General features: G+C 43.7%; 1 protein-coding gene across 1 annotated transcript; it reads right to left on the reverse strand.

Moving 5' to 3' along the window:
* Positions 1-2,920: 2,920 nt before the first annotated feature.
* On the reverse strand, positions 2,921-14,504 carry barhl1a (BarH-like homeobox 1a). The gene is made up of 3 exons (XM_052037094.1): positions 13,779-14,504; positions 9,172-9,394; positions 2,921-4,652 (listed from the first exon to the last, which is right to left on the reverse strand). Exons 1-3 carry the CDS (start codon positions 14,227-14,229, stop codon positions 4,361-4,363), a joined length of 966 nt encoding a protein of 321 aa, XP_051893054.1. The 5' UTR covers positions 14,230-14,504; the 3' UTR covers positions 2,921-4,360.
* Positions 14,505-17,477: the final 2,973 nt, after the last annotated feature.

The raw sequence follows: 17,477 nt of genomic DNA on the forward strand, positions 1-17,477 counted from the left end.
GATCTATTCATTTTAACCGGGCGAACAGAGCGGGAATGGAATTTCGGTCGACTGGGGTGGTATCATTGAGTCGGTTCAGGACTCTGTCCTAATTTAAGTCACATTGGTTCAAATTTGAGCCTCCGCTTTGTGGTTGAAGCGGATTGTATCGAGTGTATCTGTTGTAAGTGGGCACAATGCTGGTAACTCTTCGCGGACACATTAATATTGGTAACATGAAGTGGCCTCTCCGCTCCTGACTGACATTTAATGGATACATTTCCACATGAACTATGCTTAAAGTCTGAAAACCCCTGAATCATACCAGTCTGAATTTTGTACCCGCTGATGTTCACAGCTGAGGGATTTGCGAGGCGGGAGTAATCTACAGAAATATTCTACCTGGGTGATCAGATTTATTCGTTCACGGGACAAGGGCGTCGCTGCAAAACCCACATTTATTGTCCAATTGGCCCCTGAACGCAGAGGTTTGTTAGGCCAATTTAGCATTGATTGGGGGGATGGGGTAGTCACACATAGGCTGCACCAGGTGAGAATGGCCTGAAGGACAATAGTGAACGTGCTTATATCGAAAATTAAGTAGTTTCATGTTCACCATCTCTGATATTACGTTTTTTAAGCCAAATGATTTAATTAATTAAAATTAATTTCCCCAGCGTCCGTGGTGAGACTCGGGCTCATGTGTATGGACTAACAGCCCGTGCTTCTGTATGCTAGTCCACTAACTTGATCACTATATTACTTAAGAACCATCTAATTGCCTTTACATAAACTTAGTACATTAGCCAGTGTAAAAGAGTTGCCAAAATGTGCTGTAAAGGACGGCAAGTTGTTTCAGATCAATGAAGTATTCAGTTGTAAAGGTCGACGCTTTGTCGGGTTTTTAAACTTCTTTCTGGCTCTCGCAACTGATAAACTACATCCTTTGAATTCTCCAGGTATAACGTACTCTATGTGCTTTAATCAAAAATGAACCCTCCAAATCTTGCAACAAATCAATGTTTTGAAGGTAAAGCGGTAATGATGGGGTTTGGTTCGATATGCAAGTCAAAGCCATCAGAGGAAGGGCCAGATTTTCACAAGTTTCTCCCACTGTGATGAACATGGACAGTAAATGGGGGGGGGGGGGAGAGGGGGGGAGGGGGGGAACAGCGATGATTTTATGATATAAACAAACGACCAGCCAAGACCACATTTTGCTCCTAATTTTAACTATTTGGAAAGAAAGGAGTATTCCGTTGGTGGAACTCTGAATTTCCAAAACCTCATTTGAAAAAAGAAGTTCCTATTTAGGGACTGCGTTTTAGATTTGATGGTAAAGCATTTCATCAACCAGATTATTATTTTAAAATCAAATAGAATTTCACTTATATTGCAATTCATTCACTTTTCACATTCGGCATACTCTTACAGATGTGTGATATTTAATACACTTTTTTTATATTTTGGGGTCCAAATGCGGTAACAAATTACAAGTAGCGCCCTGATCTTTGTTAAACTGCGACTTTAAGAACACGGAACAACAATTTTAAAGTGATTTAATTCCGATCTAAAATATAATCAAATAAAAGTGACAAAGGTTGAGTGCGCGCGCGCGCACACACACACACATAAACACACACACACATACATACATGCACACACACACACATACATACATACATACACACATACATACATACACACACAATCACACACGTACATACACACACACATAAGCACACACACATACACACACACAACCACACACACAATCATGCACATACACAAATACACACACACATACACACAATCATACACATACACAAATACACACACAGTCACACACACACACACACAATGAAATATTGTCAACTGGGTTCAACTAAACCAGCATTAATGCTCTTCGGGTTGGAAGAAACATCGATCAAGCTTTTATCGATAGAAACTACTTACACCAAAACACTGAAGTTAGTTTGAGTGAGGTGGTCATCAGCTCTCAAATACTCCCAAAAGCAATTTGTTTCTTTTCGGTTGCACTATTCCTCGGTGATTACACCACAGCGAGATATCATCCGCTTTTGTGACTCGGGTGATCCCATCAAGTTTTAACACTATTATTGCCGATCTCTACTTGCTACAAATATCCCCTCTGCTTCCCACAGTTGTTTCAGTGTGACCTCTGGAGCAGCAAAAACCTTTCATTAAGACAACTTCCAATCTAAAGGACCGTTAACTGCTTTTCTCAAATTGTACTGTCTAGAAAGAAACAGGTAAAACCCAACTGTTGTCAGAAATTGACCAAATCTCATGATCAACATTTACAACGAACATTCTTAACCATCTGATAATTATATAATCTTTAAATGAAAGCTGGGATAATATAATCTAATGTGAGCTTCCCGGCGATTCAACAACTCAAAATCGCACTTGGCTGACTAAATTTGATTCAAATTGCTGGCCTTACAAGCTAAGACTCCAAATGGGGGCAGAAATAATGACATTAATTGTGTATACCGTTTGGTTGTTCAGATGAATCCACAACACCTCAGGGCGCTGCCCCGCTTTCACCCGGTTAGTTACGCACCAGGGGTTCCCTGGCGATGAGACGTAATTCTTCACAACCCCCAATTCCCGGATCCAGTGCACCTATTAACAGTATTTACAGAACAACATGGCAAAAAGATCATCTGCTCATCTTCTTGGAACAGAAGGACCAAAACGTGGTAAACAAATTAAAATAACAAAGGACGGAGTGTAAAACAGAGCTGGCCTGTCACACTGGGGCTCTTGGGAGGAGACTTGGGTACCGGCTCGTGTCCCCTTTCAACGGGCGTCATGATATCCACTGGGCAGTTTGTTGTTCAACGGCTGCATGTTGAATCCTGGTCACTAACAATTCAAAGGTTTATAGAATTTAAAGTACACACCTGAATTTTGCCAGTAAACTTTTTTTTAATAAATAAGAGCGAATCCTTTATTGACTGAAATATAATTTTAAAAAATGGAGCTGTGTTGAACATTCTTCCATAATTTGTCTTTCAATATATTACAAATGACAGGTGTAAACAGAAATACGGCTATTCCAGAAATGCCAGCAAGGAAATGTATCGACATGTTGAAATTCTCCATTGACAAACTATCGGTATAAAAATAATAACGTTTCCAAACTCTTGAAACAGAATATCAGACATTGAATCTCGGCCTCTTGTTCTCTCCTTGATGCTGCATTCAGCTCCGATTAAATGGAATACTGACGTGTGACTGACGCGTTGCTGACAGCTACAGGAATTCACATTTAAGCACACCGCTCTAAAGGACAGTCATTCCACTTAAACTGTATTCAAACTTTTCTTTTGTAACAATTATTGTACAGCCAGTTTGCAAGGCGTGCTGTAAAAATGATATAATTAGAGCTGCAAATATTTTAAGATCTGTCATTGAAATGGAGGAGTATTCACAAAACAGGAATTAAAAAATAAAAGTTCTGAGACAATACAACAGTTAAGGGGTGTAGATAGAAAATGGGTTGATTGAGTTTTAGAATTGTTCCAAACACTTTTTTCTTTTAAACCCCGCAATGACGACTTGTTGAGTTTGGGTACATGAAACCGAACGGGCTCTGGGTTTTTTTCCGGCCGAATGTCGATTCTTTTTTTTTCTTTGTGTCCTGCTGGGAACTGAGGGCGCCGGGGAATGCCAGGATCCGCTATCCATCTGTCAGGCTCCCGAAGCCGGGGTGCCGCTCTCAGGCTGCCGCGATAACAGCTGCCGGCTCCAACTCCAACGCAGTATTCAATAAATAATCGTATCTGTAATACAGGGCGAGGTGTAGGGGGTAGCGCTAGGGAAAGGGTTTAGTCATCTCTCCGTCTTCAATCTACACCCATATAAAATCAAAACACAACAGGAAACTACAAAATGTGCGCACAGATAAAACAATACACTCACGTGGTATTTACAATATAATACAGAGAATTCGTCGATCATTGTAACTTACTTTTAAAATAAATAAATTGTACAATTTAAATGCTCAATAGCAACAAAAAGTATTTTAAATAGTGCAACATCACCAGTTACTGATTTCATACCATGAAGTTGATTTCCGTTTTGTAAAAAACTATAAATTTTTAAAAAGAAAAATAATAAACTATAGATGTTAAGGATGAATTAAAACATTTTTAAATTAAGACAATGTTTGCATCACAGTTAAAAACCTCTCACTTTTTACACAAAAAAGTTTTAAAATAAAGACCATAAATACAGTAGAATACAATCTTTCTTAAAAATCGTTTCACTTTTTTTAAATACTGGAGCTTTTTTTTAAATTATTTTGAATTTAGTTGTTGCTTCCACTAAAGTCCAAGCGGGGCCGAGCGGCTCATCGAGGCTGCGGCGGCCGAGGGAGGACGCCTGCGAGACCGGGAAGAGGCGGAGGTTGCTCGCCCCCCGCTGCCAGTCCGTGGATGAGCACTCGAGGGACGATGGGTCGTTGGATAACGGGGTGAGGAGCGGCGGGACCCCGGTACATGTACATAGCAGTCGGGTCTAGGTTGGAAACGACGTTAGGGTGGTAGAAATAAGGTGATGGAAACATACGCTGCAGAGCTGAATAGTTTCCGGCCTCTGCCAAGAGTTCCAGCCCCACCGCTGTCTGTCTTTTCCATTTCGTCCTGTTGGGGAAGGGAACAGAATTAATTCAATTGATCCGGGTTAAATTTGGTCTAATCTTAACACTGAAAATTGCAGCGTGCTTCCGCAGAGTATTGCTCAGAACAAAACTCTAAACTGATTCCCAGTTCACTGTGTGGATCAGTCGGCCTCGACCTCAACCGAATGAAACAATCTGGATCACAACCCGGGTAAGCTGCCTGTTAGACCGCTTAAGGTTCTGTTCCCGGCAGCGGAAGGTGGTTCCGTGGGCTTGGGAAGCGGTTCAGGAGCTAAGTAATTAGCCCCGTCTTTGCGCTTGTGTCGTGAAGCCAAGATTGTACTGGCTATTAGAATGTGCATGTATTTATAAATATTGTATATTAAAACATATTATGTAATGTGTGATTAAACGGCTTGTGTATGTGTGTGTTATATCTTAAAGAAGTAGCTGGATCTTTTACTCCAGGATCTCACACAGGGTTTCGGCGTCGCTATCATTTGGAGAAGGTCTGTAAGTGATTCGATAAACTCTGATAATGTTAACTGAGATAATTCCTACAAACTTCCGATCCGGAGCTGAGTGAGGATCGGTCTGATCTCACTGAGGGAAGGGAAATCGATATGGGATCGCAAGCTCCTTTCCTAACACCCCACCGGCTTTTCCCAAGGATTGTATAAAGAAATACAGGAGGGGCACTCTCGTTCCTGAGAGGTGACCGTCTCTCTGATCTTCCACTGTTGTTTAAGTACAGTCTTAAATTTCTTTCAGTTTCTTAATTTCGCGTTCGGGTGCTTTACGGTGTGACTACCGTTCTATTTACTCGCAGTCGAGAATGTTAATAGAATTGAAGGGGAGAATAACAGGAGTGAAAGGGTACAGAGCAATGTAGAGACCGGAACGTGCTGAGGCTGAACTCATTCATTTACACTGGGTTTCATCATCCACATGCAGAACAGTCTTTACGTTTAATGCCGCTTCAATCCAGGAATATTTGCAACAAGTTCTGTCTCCTATTCTGAGCTTCCTCACAGATCTGTCGCGTTCAGGTCGATTAGCACCGCCCTTCCCAATAAACCAAACCTGGCCCCATCCTCTCCCTGATTTTGTTCAGCGTGACAACCAGAAGTAGCATTATTTTTTTAATCTGCTTTGGTGGAAATACTTTGTTTAAGGAGGGTGGGGGGGGGGATGTTTTGTACATAGAATTTTGTTCTTGATTCCCTGTAATGAGCTGTCAGGTCTCACAAAGAGAGGTTTGTCAATCACTCTAATTTTTAAAGGCGGGATGTCCCTTGAAGGATTCTAAATCTGTCACCAACCAATCGATCGATTATTTTTTAATTATGTTCTACTTCTCATCGTCTACAGTTTAAGGATGTCTTAATGGATGGAGACTGAATGTGTCAGGCCATAGATCTCAAAGTAGACTCGGGTCTCTGGTAGGTCCCTGTCAATGAATGTCAAACGCTGGAAGGTGGTGTTGACAGAAGTTATACTGAACCCGTCTCCTTCTCTCTAGAAAAGGTATGGGTGAGCATCCCTCTCGACCTATCTCTGTATCACCCGGGGGTGTTAGGTTAGTATTGCGTGCCGGACCCTAAACTGATCCGTGCCCATTGCCCGGAAAGAATCATTTCCAAATGGTTGCAGTTACCGAACGAATCCTTGGAGAACGGGTGAAGAAGGCTCAGGGGGTAGTGCTCAAAGTTACCGCCAATATTACACGCGGGGGGAGGGCAATGGAGGTACCTGAGGCACTTTTTACACTGTCCAATACCAGAAAAACAATCCCCCTTCCTTCCACTAGGTAAAGCACGTTACCTCGGGGGTCGGATGAAGGGTGTCGATGCATTTTGTGGAATCACATATGGACACTTCTTCCTGTACCGCACCTGTGCCATAAAATTCGAAAGTCTCGGCCAGAATTGTTGTAAAGGGCTGTTCATCCACAGAAAGGGGGGCAATTGAGACTTGTGAATTCGTGCAAGGATTGATCTGTGCAATAATATGAAATTAACAACTTTATGTGGTGTGTGGAGTTCGAATTCACACCCAGAGTTCCGCAAACTTCTGGTCTGAGAGCGAAGGTTTGGGTGCAGGGAGAAGGTTTTGTGATTTTTTTTCTTAAGGATACATCTCTATAAACTTTGGTTTTAACATGATTACAAATGATTACTTGAAATGATTGTTTTTATACAAGCCGGGGAGAAGTAGGCATCTAATTGTGGCGAAAAGATATTAACGAATCCACGGTAAAGTTGTTGAATCCTTTACTTTCATATATGACAGGCAAGTCTTAATGTATGTGGCGGTATTTCTTACAAACCGCATGTGTATGTGTCGCGAGTGTGTGTAATGTGGACACAAAATATACACATTAACACATAAAACCAGACACACACACACACACACACACACACTGTCGTTCACCCTCTCGTGTTATTATAAATAACGCAGAAACTACAACGTAAACTCTGTTTCAAGTGTGGCCCTTCCTCTTAGCAGAATTCTCATCCCAGTTAGTTTGACAGCTTTATGTAACTGTTCGCCCCAGGTTGCTTAAATATAATTGCTTATCTTCCTGATATTGTTGATCTACCTTATCTCCAGACAGGGTTCACCAGCCCCTCCTTTAAACCCAGATTGGAAAGTAGTTTGAGTGAGTTTTAGGAGTAATTGCAGCTCCTGGTGTGGACAGCCCTCCCCCCTCTCTCCCCCACCCCCCTCCCCCACCCTCCACCCAACCCCTGCCTGAATCTGTATTGTGTGGTCTCCTCTGGGACTGAACCAAAGCGATTTCTTAACTGAGATGGATAGTGAATGTTTAGAAAGTCCTTAACACCCAAACTACACGACAAATTCAACTTGATAACTGTTGCTTAAATGTAGGTTCTCGGTCTAGGTACATACACGTCTTTTGCTACTAACCTTGGGCAGTAGAGAGAACGCGGGGGCCGTGTGAGGGTGTCTCAGTGACAGGTGGCTGCTTAATCCAAAAGCAAACTCGCGTGATTAAAAAAGCTGCTATTTCTAATTATTTTCCGAACTGTGTAGGTGTTAACAGGACGATAGGAAATTGGATATTGCAACGTGTTGTACCTACAGTCAGACCCTACTCTTCAGGCACTGATTATTCTTTTATCCAAAAGGAAGACTTCTTTCTTACTTTTGGTTCAATTAGAACCAACTTAATGCAGGCGAAAGCAGGTGGTGCAGGAATGGGCAGGGAACGTGCACAATAAATGTTGCATTTCATATAAAATCCAACGAAATCTCTCGTGCATTTGGTTTGGTTGTGGACACACATTCTTTGGGGAAAGGGTTCTAGCTAATGCTCGTCCATCCAGATGTTGATGACACTGGATCATCTTGCCTCTGGGGCTGGTTAAATTGAGGTAAACATTCGGTTTGGTGGCCTCCTCTCTAAGGTGCAGTTTTCGAGATAGTTTGGATGGAGCTGATGTTCTTTGTTTTGATTTTAAATCAGTATAGAATTTTTTTTATCCGGATTATTTATTTAAATTTATTTTGGCAGATTCCTCCCCCGCGTGTTACCCCTGGGGCATTTGCTGCGTGGCGCACATCTGCAATAGTTTTCAGGAAAGATGACTGTGTGGCGCCTTCTGTCAATGCTCTCGCTTTTTCAGTTGTATTACCCTGTACCTCGCGTTGTCTTGAGACTGAGCAATTTTGACCTTCTAGTTCTTTTAAAACAGTTTAGAATGGTTTACTATTCGATTGATTCTGACATTAAAACAATCTCCTCATTAAATCATGGATAGAGAGAATGTCCATCCTTTCAAGCTCATACTTTCCTTCAGATCAGATTTTTTTGTTGCATTTCTATTTACTGTCCCTGGTAAACGTTTAGTCATGTGTTTATTGAGCGTAGTTCCATCCACTATCCTGCCGCCTCAGGCCGCGGTATCTAGAGGTTAGAGCTGTCCCTACGCGGGAGGGGTTTTCCACCTGTTTTTTTTAAATCCCATTCGCCTCCAAACAAGACCTGGTCATCAGCCGGGCACCCAAGAGTTGGCTCACACTTTCCTGACCCCACCTCATGCAACTGGTAACATTAGAGCACCCTCAAGCCTCACTCCCCGACCGTTCTCCCTCCCCGCCCCATCTCCTCCCCACCACTCCCCCTCCCTCCCCATGTCAGTACTTCACCCCAAGTTCCTATCCCTCAGTCCGACTTGCTGAGATGCCGGTTAGATTAGTAACGCTATCTCAGTGGAGCCGCTGTGATTCACAATCGCCCGTGCAAATTCCTGACCCGTTCGGACTTTCTTTGTGGGTGTGTGAGGGACAATTCTCATTTTGAGACGGTGTACTTCTGTAACCTGTGTGCTTGCTCCCAGGCTCTGTGAGTGGTTGAGGGCGGCGCTAGTCACTTTCGGCCGGAGGTGGGCTGATTTTCACCCCCATCTAAATCAAATGCCTCCTCGTGTGCTCTTGTGGTCAGAGTGCTAGTTTATGGCCACCGCCTGGTGTGTTTATTTCTTATTACTAGTTAGTTGTGGTTCTGCTGGTCTCACCTCCTGTTTTGGTACCAGGTTTTGACCTGGGTGTCTGTCAGGTTCAGCGAAGCCGCCAGTTCCATCCTGTCTTGCACACTGAGATACTTCTGCCGCTCGAAGCTCCTCTCCAACTGAGCAAGCTGGTGATCAGTGAAGGCAGTGCGGGCCTTCCGGGGTTTCTTCAAGCGGACGGGCGGGCTCTCCCGGCTACTCGAGATCTCTCTCTCCGCCTCCTCTTTGACTGCACACGGGAAAATGGACGGAGAGTTACAGAGCACATTCACAATGCTGACCCACCGCTAATATTGCCGAGTTCAGCCGCTACCCCATGCCCGCAGCTCATTCCATTGCAAGCTCCCAGTTTGTGGTCGAAGAACCCGGAGAAGCTTTCCCTCTCCTCTTGGGACTTTGCTCGTACACACTCTGCACACAACGTTATGTTGTCAAACTTCGACCATCCCTAGCAATAAATCATGTCCAGGAATAATAATAAATATTGGGAGAAAGCCCGAGATTGTCGGCTTCCCTTAAAGTGATCGCATATTCTTGGCTGCTCTGCATTCAAGATGTGGGGGGTTCGTTCTGGACTCACAGCTGGGAGTCTGGTTAATTCTTCCAACAGCTATACCAGGCCGGCACCCTTTCTATCCTCCTCCCCAAGCGGTAAGGTGGACTCGCTCCCATTATCCACAACCCTACATTCTAATTACTGGAGAATTCACACCTCTGCTGCTCTGTGTGTGTGTTTGTGTGTGTGTGTGTGTGTGTGTGTGTGTGTGTGTTTGTGTGTGTGTGTGTGTGTGTGTGTGTGTGGGTGCATGCCCCAGTCTCTCCCGCGCTCTCTATCTCTCTAAGAGCTTGTAACTCCTGCAAGGAAATGTTTTTTTTCTGCCTATTATTATGAGATGACACATTAATTAAAAAAAAGGTTGTTTGAGTTAAAAGGACGCGAGGATCGCTGAGCAGCGGATCTAGGCCATTCAGGAGGCGTCAGTGATATTTTTGTTCCCGAGTTAATAGCTGGAGTCGTGCTGTGCCTGCAGGTTTGATAGGAAGAGCACGTCTAGTAGGTCTTTGTTTGCGTTTACCGAGTGGGGTTTGTTGTTAAGAGGGAAGGGACGAAAGAGCAGAAAGGAGGGAAGATACTCGGATCTAATTCCACGGGCCAGGAAGGAAATAATCCATTTAATTGAGTCACCAGGGAAGCCCTCGGAGCCGACTGAAGCAGCAAGCCGGCCGATTAGAGACTCAGTCTTCGAACTACCTCTTACAAAAAAAAACTGATCACAGGATTACCTTGCAAATTTACACCGATTGCTTGAAGCTGACTGTGTCAATTAGGCGCAGAAAACTGGGGGATGCTGTACACGGCAGCTCCATCTAACTCGTGTTTTACAAATTAGATCCCACCCCGCCCCTTCAGAAACGAACAAAGCCGATTAACGCCAGAATCCTTCGAAATAAAACTGATCATGGGATTATTCCGCAAATTAAAGTGAAACCTTAACAGGGCGGGTTAGCAAACATTATAATGTGGTGTTCCGTCCTTAGACTCGGAGGTGAACTGCAAAATATTCCGCTTAAATCCTAACTCTACTTTCTAGCTGGAAGCGACTGGTAATATCTGTAGCTGTGGTCTCTGTCGTTTCGTCCTTCGGGGGATCTATGGCTAGTAATGCGTTTACCAGGACGTAATAAGACTTCTAATGCCCGTGAACATACAAACACAGCCAGATGCAAGCATTTCTCCCCCCAAACTGACTGCGACACTAAACAATGCTTTGCCGGCACTAACTGTCTACGCTGACACAGTTCCCACACAGCGAAAGTTCTACACACTTAGGGGCAATCAGAATGAGTGCACACAGAAAGAGCCTGTCTAATTCACGGTGTGCACGGGGCTCCAGCAGAGGTGAGTCCACAGTGAAAGGGCCTTTTCTCATCACCACCACAATTATCAGTCAATGTGTTCTCGGTGCGCGGGAAAAAACACCGACAATGCGAGACCACCGCAGGCAGATATATAGGGTTAAAGAAAGCAGCCTCTCCAAACTTCAAGTAACTCTTATTGGATTTCACCAAGGGAAGTGCCCGCTCTAGGGCCTGATTCTTAAGGTCTCATTTACCGGATTGATTGATTTAGCGACCACGGATAAAGGCGTGAATATCGTCCAGAGACAATAAAACTCATGTTGTCTGTGAACATGCAAGTATGTTCAGATACCAATATATTCGTTTTATTTATTTTATGAATGTACCAGAATTCCAAAAAAATCTAGATTTTATTCAATTAATTTAAAATAAAATCACACACAGAGTCTTTCTGTGTGCAATGTATCAGCTCACGAACTGGTAAGAACACGACATATGAACATATGGGCGTAACATCAACTGCCGTGATCCCAGTAAAAATTGTGAAATTGTAACTTAATTGCACTGGTTATCCGGAACCTGGCCATGGGACCGATTCCACAATAAACATTTCGTTTCAGTATGAAGCAGAAGGCGATGTGGCTGGACAAGTCAGCTGGTTACATTTACTTAACAGTCCAAAGGTTCCCTTTCAAAGCTTTCGAAACACCTGGATTATTAGCAGATTTTCATCTTTTTAGAACAGTTAATTTTAAAATATGAAATGAGAAAATAAACAGGAAAATATACTTTTGAAAGCTAATCAAAGATTTAAATTTTTCGTCCCCAAATAAATATATATGTAATACTCTCGTTTCAAAGAGTTTAATTTTCGAGTTGTATTTAAAAAAAAAGACAAGAAACTTCAATCAAAGTTTAGACTGTAGTTCCCTGACTTCAAGGGTCGACTCTACGATGATTAAAAATCGTCTTACATCTGAAAACCGGGCACCAAACTAAATCTGCAGCTACGGAAATTGAATTATAGTTTCCCGGGAACAGCTACATTTTCTTCTGCTGTTGAGATTGACATTGGAAACTTTGCCGTTTTCTTGCCAGTCTCTTTTTGTCATTTTACAACGAGTTCCGGTCCAGTATAACTTACTGGTCTAATGTGATTCTTTTGATTTATGTTAAGTTGCACCAACCTTGACAGGCTATCGTTTCAGAATGACACTCGTTTATTCACGTCTTTCAGCTGATTGAATGTTACTGATGCTGTTTAAAGTCTTGTGCGCTGGGGAGCAGGTGAGACTCAATCTTCTCTATTTTTTAAAGTTTGCTATCTGTACTTTTTATAACTCTCCCTCCCACACAGACACATCTTTATTTATTGATGGCGGGTTTGCAGTAAACTCAAAATCATTCCAGCGCTGATAAATAAGTTCTGACGGTTGAGAGTATCTGTCTGGTGTCAATGCTCTCTCAAGTTCTATAATGCCTCACACCTCCCATATACCAGTTTGTCTGAGTAATTCTTTCTGAGGTTATTCCCCTTTACCAGTGTTTTTACTGTATCTGCTCACTTTGGACCGGTAAGATTTTAATATGGGAAATATCTGTTTTTACCCGAAGTCGTCAATACCCGATATCCTCACTTAACTCTGCTTTTGTGTTAAAAAATCAATATAAATGTCTAAAATAACTTCTAGCTCCTTAGTTTATCTTTAGTCTGTAGCTCACGGGTTCCCAATCGCAGAATAACATCGTCTCCGTGCAATAGAATTTCGCGTTTTATTTTTGGACAGAACTTTGTTTGACTGACATTTGATTTAGTTCAAAACAACGGGGAAATGATCAACTTTGCTAATACAATGCCGCACAAGCGCGACTACCTGTGTTTATTTTAAGGACTTGTTTTAAATCTCCCCATTCTATTAAGAGCTGTCACACGCTTTTTACATAATCCAGGAAACGGCGCATTGATGAACAAAAAAAATTGCGCCCTTAAATGACCATATCATATATAAATGCTATTTCCTGAAAGTAACAATTTACATTTTCAGACCATCAACTCCAAATAAAATAAAATTGTTAGTTTAAATTCACGTATTATCTGGAAGATGTTACTATACCTGTGCCTTGGCAGACAACCCATTTAGGAACATTTGCTTATTAAAGCAATGTGGAGGAAATTGTCAACTATTTTCCCGCATCGTAATATTTTAAATTATTTTTTTACTAAGTGATTCGGATGTAAGCTATTGCTGCAGTCTCCTCCGGCAGCGCACACTCTCGGGGTCAGACTGCCTGTACAGTGATCATCGGCGGATTGACTCTTCACTGCTGACTTTGACCTGAAATTGTGAAGTTGGTGGTAGAAGGGAATGGAACAAAAGGTTCGGATATCGCGGATACCAAACTCGACGTGGCTTCAGTGTGAAAGGCGGTTGTTCGGTGTTCAGTCACGGGAATGAATCAAGTTCTGCCTCGCTCTTGTGTAAAAATAAAATCGCATCTTAAATACCTAAAGGCTCTGCCAGAGAAGTAAGAAAACAAACGCGCTCAAAATGGATAACATTCTAACTCAGTCCTCTGCTGATGTCCAGACTGTGGTGCTTTTGAATTTATAGGAACAAGCGATAGTCTTATTCTGAAGTTCCCTACACTCTGAGCTTTTAGTGGCTACATATTCTATCTTATGTCCCTACATATTCCCAGAAATCCTGTCCTGTCATTTGTTATTTGCTGAGCCTGACCTGCTTTCGGCTTACCTTTATATTCCGTGTCTGAGGAAGAATTCTCTCTTTTGTCCAGTTTCTCTCTGAATTCCTCGCCCTGTTTATGCGCCGTTTCCTGGGGAGCCTGACCGCTGCTGGAGTACGGGGCACAGGCCGCCAAAGGTTTGCACTCGCCCAGTATGTCTCTGATGAGGAAGGAGGAGGTGGCAGTTCTGGGCTGGGGAACGGCACACAGCTGCCCCGGATGCGGCTGAGACTCGAGCCCGCCAGCGGCGCCCGGCAGGGGCGGAGGCGTCTCGCCGCACTCGGTCCCGGGCGAGGAAGGGGAATCCTGCTCGCTGCCCATGTCCGACACTGGGCTCAGGCCGCCTTTCATCTCCGAGGGTGATCTGCAGTCGCCTATCAACGAGTCTCCTTTGGCCAGGACCGGGCTGACTGGCCTGTGGGATAAGATCGAGTCAATCCCAAAACTGGAGCCTTCCATCCCTCACTTTAAATGGTCATTTGGAACAAAGTTGACTGAAACTAGGTGGTGAAATCCTCCCGCTTCCAAACAGCTATCCGGAGCAACGAACCCTTCACTGAAATTTCCAAAAGAAAGTTGGTGCAAAATCTGGATCTCTTTGTGGCTTGAAACTGTGTCTAGGTTCTAGTTCAGAGGACGTTTGGATGGCCAATGCGTTTCAGCACCGTGGACAGGGGCAGCCCGTTCCTCGAAGGGCAGCTCTCCGCACACCAGACTTCCACCTCCCCCTGACACTTTTGGACTACAATGTACTTCTGTCACTTTGCAAGGGATTTTTTCATCTCTTTTTTTAATGCGTCTGTAACACGTGCCTGAGCGAAGGCGTCTCTGATTGGGGCTTCTCCCTGACATCACAGTGACTACAGAATCGACCCCTGTTAGTCGAAATGAGAAGAATCAGAAATGAGTGACGCCAAGAACAGTCTATTTGCCGGAAGTTTCCGCAGACTGTTCAGATAATTATGGATGGAGGGATGGGTGCCATGTGCAGGGAGACTTCGCCTCAGCAAGATTTTGCTTCAGTTTACCGCAGTTTCGTGGGGAATAAGGAGTTTTAATGAAGTTGCTGGGTACGGAATGCACCAGTAGTACAGCCTGCGGCTGGGCTTCAGGGAGTTCGGTGTCCTTAAGTGATTTCTTGATGAGTTCGGGATAAGTATTCAAACAATATCGCTGCAGGTGTCGGCGGCGGTTGGCACCGTGCGGCATTCACGGGTGAAAATAGCAAATATTGCGCTGACATTTGAGGCACAACTCCCTACACTTTCCAGCCAATTCCAGTGGTCATTACAGTTAAAGGGCCGGTGTATTTTAAGGGCTTAACCCGACTTTACGTAATTATTCCTCCCATCTCGACCAAGATAAATTAATATTTTAATCAGGAAATAAAGCGAAATTACGAAAAGATACACGATGACATACTTCTGCATTTCAAAATACATTAATGACAGAAACAACTATTTTATGATGATACGTTATTCACGGCGATGAACGTCTTCTGCGACTCTGGTGAGGTAAAACTGAGTCCATATAATACCTGTAGGGACACGATGCCTCCGATTCCGTTTTAATAACCGCGCGGAACAGTATTCCAGACGGCCCCGTCTATAACCGGGGGGGGGGGGGGGGTTGACATTGTGGCATCTTGGCTGCACCAACTCTCTCTCTCTCTCTCTCTCTCTCTCTCTCTCTCTCTCTCTCTCTCTCTCTCTCACACACACACACACACACACACACACACACACACACACACACACACACACACACAGACACACACACACACGCACTGCCTGTTACACCTATAAACAGTGTATGATCAGGTAGGGAGAGTCTGAAATGTAAATGTTCGAGATTGGTTCCAGTGCACTGGCGGTTGTTACACTTGGACTAATTGTCATTGATTACAGATATGGTGGTTCTCAAACACGCCACTTTAAGCAAATCTCACTGCATGGAACAGAATCTTACTAGTTACAAGCAGATCAACATTTTGAAATCCGTCATTTTGTCAGCTTTCTCCTCCCAGCACAGCCGTTGTTTTCAGTAAAACTTATTGCTTTCTCTCGGCCTTCGTGTCTGTGCGTCTGCCTGATTGCCAGATTGTAAATCGCTTTGTTTAACCCTGTTTCCCCCTCTTTCTGAAGGTTCGTTGTGATTTTTAAAATCGCTCTCTCTCTCTCCCTGTCTGATTTCTTATTTATTTTGCTGTCTTTCAAATAATCAGTAAAGTCTTTCCCTTTAGAAACTTGCCACTATTCCCACCGTAGCTCCAGATTGTTTTACCAGGGACATAACAGGGGAGACGGCTGGCAACAGGTACTTCAACTGGTAGAAGGAGCACTTGCCTGGGGGACGAGCTGGTCCTCAGTACATTCACCCGAAGAGTTAGCTGGACACAGTTACATTCACTAGGCGAGTTCCTAGTACCAGGGAGTTAGTTAATATCAAGTACACTCACCCAGTGAATTAATTTGTGTCTGACATATTCAGCAGTAACTTTCCCTGGGATCCCTCAAACCCAAGGAGAGAGATTAGGGGCCAGGACTGTGCGCGGTCGGAGATGGATGTAATCTGTATTGTCTTTACGCATTCCAGGAAAATCAGTTTATACGGTCTGAGTGCGAGCACGGGGCGCGCTCACGGTAAAGGAGAGAACTTCCGAGCGTAAAGACCACGGTGGGTAAGGCAGAAATTCTGGAACAGTTCTGTGTCCCGACCCCTTACCCTATAGATTCAGACTCAACTGGTTTAGGTCTGTATGTGTACCCGCTGTTCTGTCCTTTGCAATACGTTCGGAAGCAAAGTATGGCAGGATTGTTCAGGAACACCCAAACTATCCACGAGTATGCAAATAAGGATAACATTTATATAATTGTCTGATATTTTCTCCATTTCTATTTTACCCCAAATTCCACCGTTGATAACGTCCGTTGTTTCCGTCTACTTTGTCCGCCTGTATACACAAACGATCATGGATGTTTAATATGTACACTATGTATGTGAATATACAAGGCGTACATTTCTCGCGTTTGGATAATGCATTACTTTATTTACAAATTACAAACGTCTTGTTTCTCTGCCCCTCGACCTCCGTCATTACTCGGCGGGTTTACCTTATTTTACAAGTGTGTTTCGTGTAGTTACACTCACTGTTACCGGTCATTACACAACCTCACATCTAATTCGCGTACAATAAACCGTGACTGAATTTGTTAAGAGTTTGCACGAACTCGCCCGGTGGTCGCGCTGATATCAAAGTTTGGAAGGTCGCCGCTCTGGCGCACTGTCCCATTCAAATAAAGAAATACTTGTTATTTGCTTCGATTCTAAGCGAACAGCAAATGGTCAAAGTAGAATAGCCTCGTCCACCGCCCCCTCCCAACACAGCAGAAGTAAACTGACAAAGTTGCAGAAATTAGAAGTGTTTATATTTTCTGGATCACCTTCACACACCGATTCCCCCTGTCAAACCGTTGTGGCTCAACCTCGCTCCCACGTATAAGAAGCGGCTTTTAACCTTCGTGTTACAACAATCCTTTATGTGAACGATCCCATGAACGGCAGTCCGTGGATCCAACGTGCCGGTTAGAAGAGGCCGTTCGGCCTATTCTATCTGTGCTGGTTTAGAAATAACTGTTTAGGCTAATCCCAGTTCCCAGTTCGTTCTGTAGCCCCCGGGGTTACTGTACATCAAGAGCTCGTTAGAT

This window comes from Pristis pectinata, chromosome 23 (assembly GCF_009764475.1).
Source record: "Pristis pectinata isolate sPriPec2 chromosome 23, sPriPec2.1.pri, whole genome shotgun sequence".
Classification (NCBI taxonomy): domain Eukaryota; kingdom Metazoa; phylum Chordata; class Chondrichthyes; order Rhinopristiformes; family Pristidae; genus Pristis; species Pristis pectinata.

Coding starts and splice junctions, on each gene's coding strand:
- barhl1a (XM_052037094.1), bottom strand. CDS start 14,229: ATGGAAGGCTCCAGTTTTGGGATTGACTCGATCTTATCCCACAGGCCA. Junction 9,395..13,778: donor CTCAGACACGGAATATAAAG/GTAAGCCGAAAG, acceptor TCCCGTGTGCAG/TCAAAGAGGAGGCGGAGAGA. Junction 4,653..9,171: donor ACCTGGTACCAAAACAGGAG/GTGAGACCAGCA, acceptor CTTCCCCAACAG/GACGAAATGGAAAAGACAGA.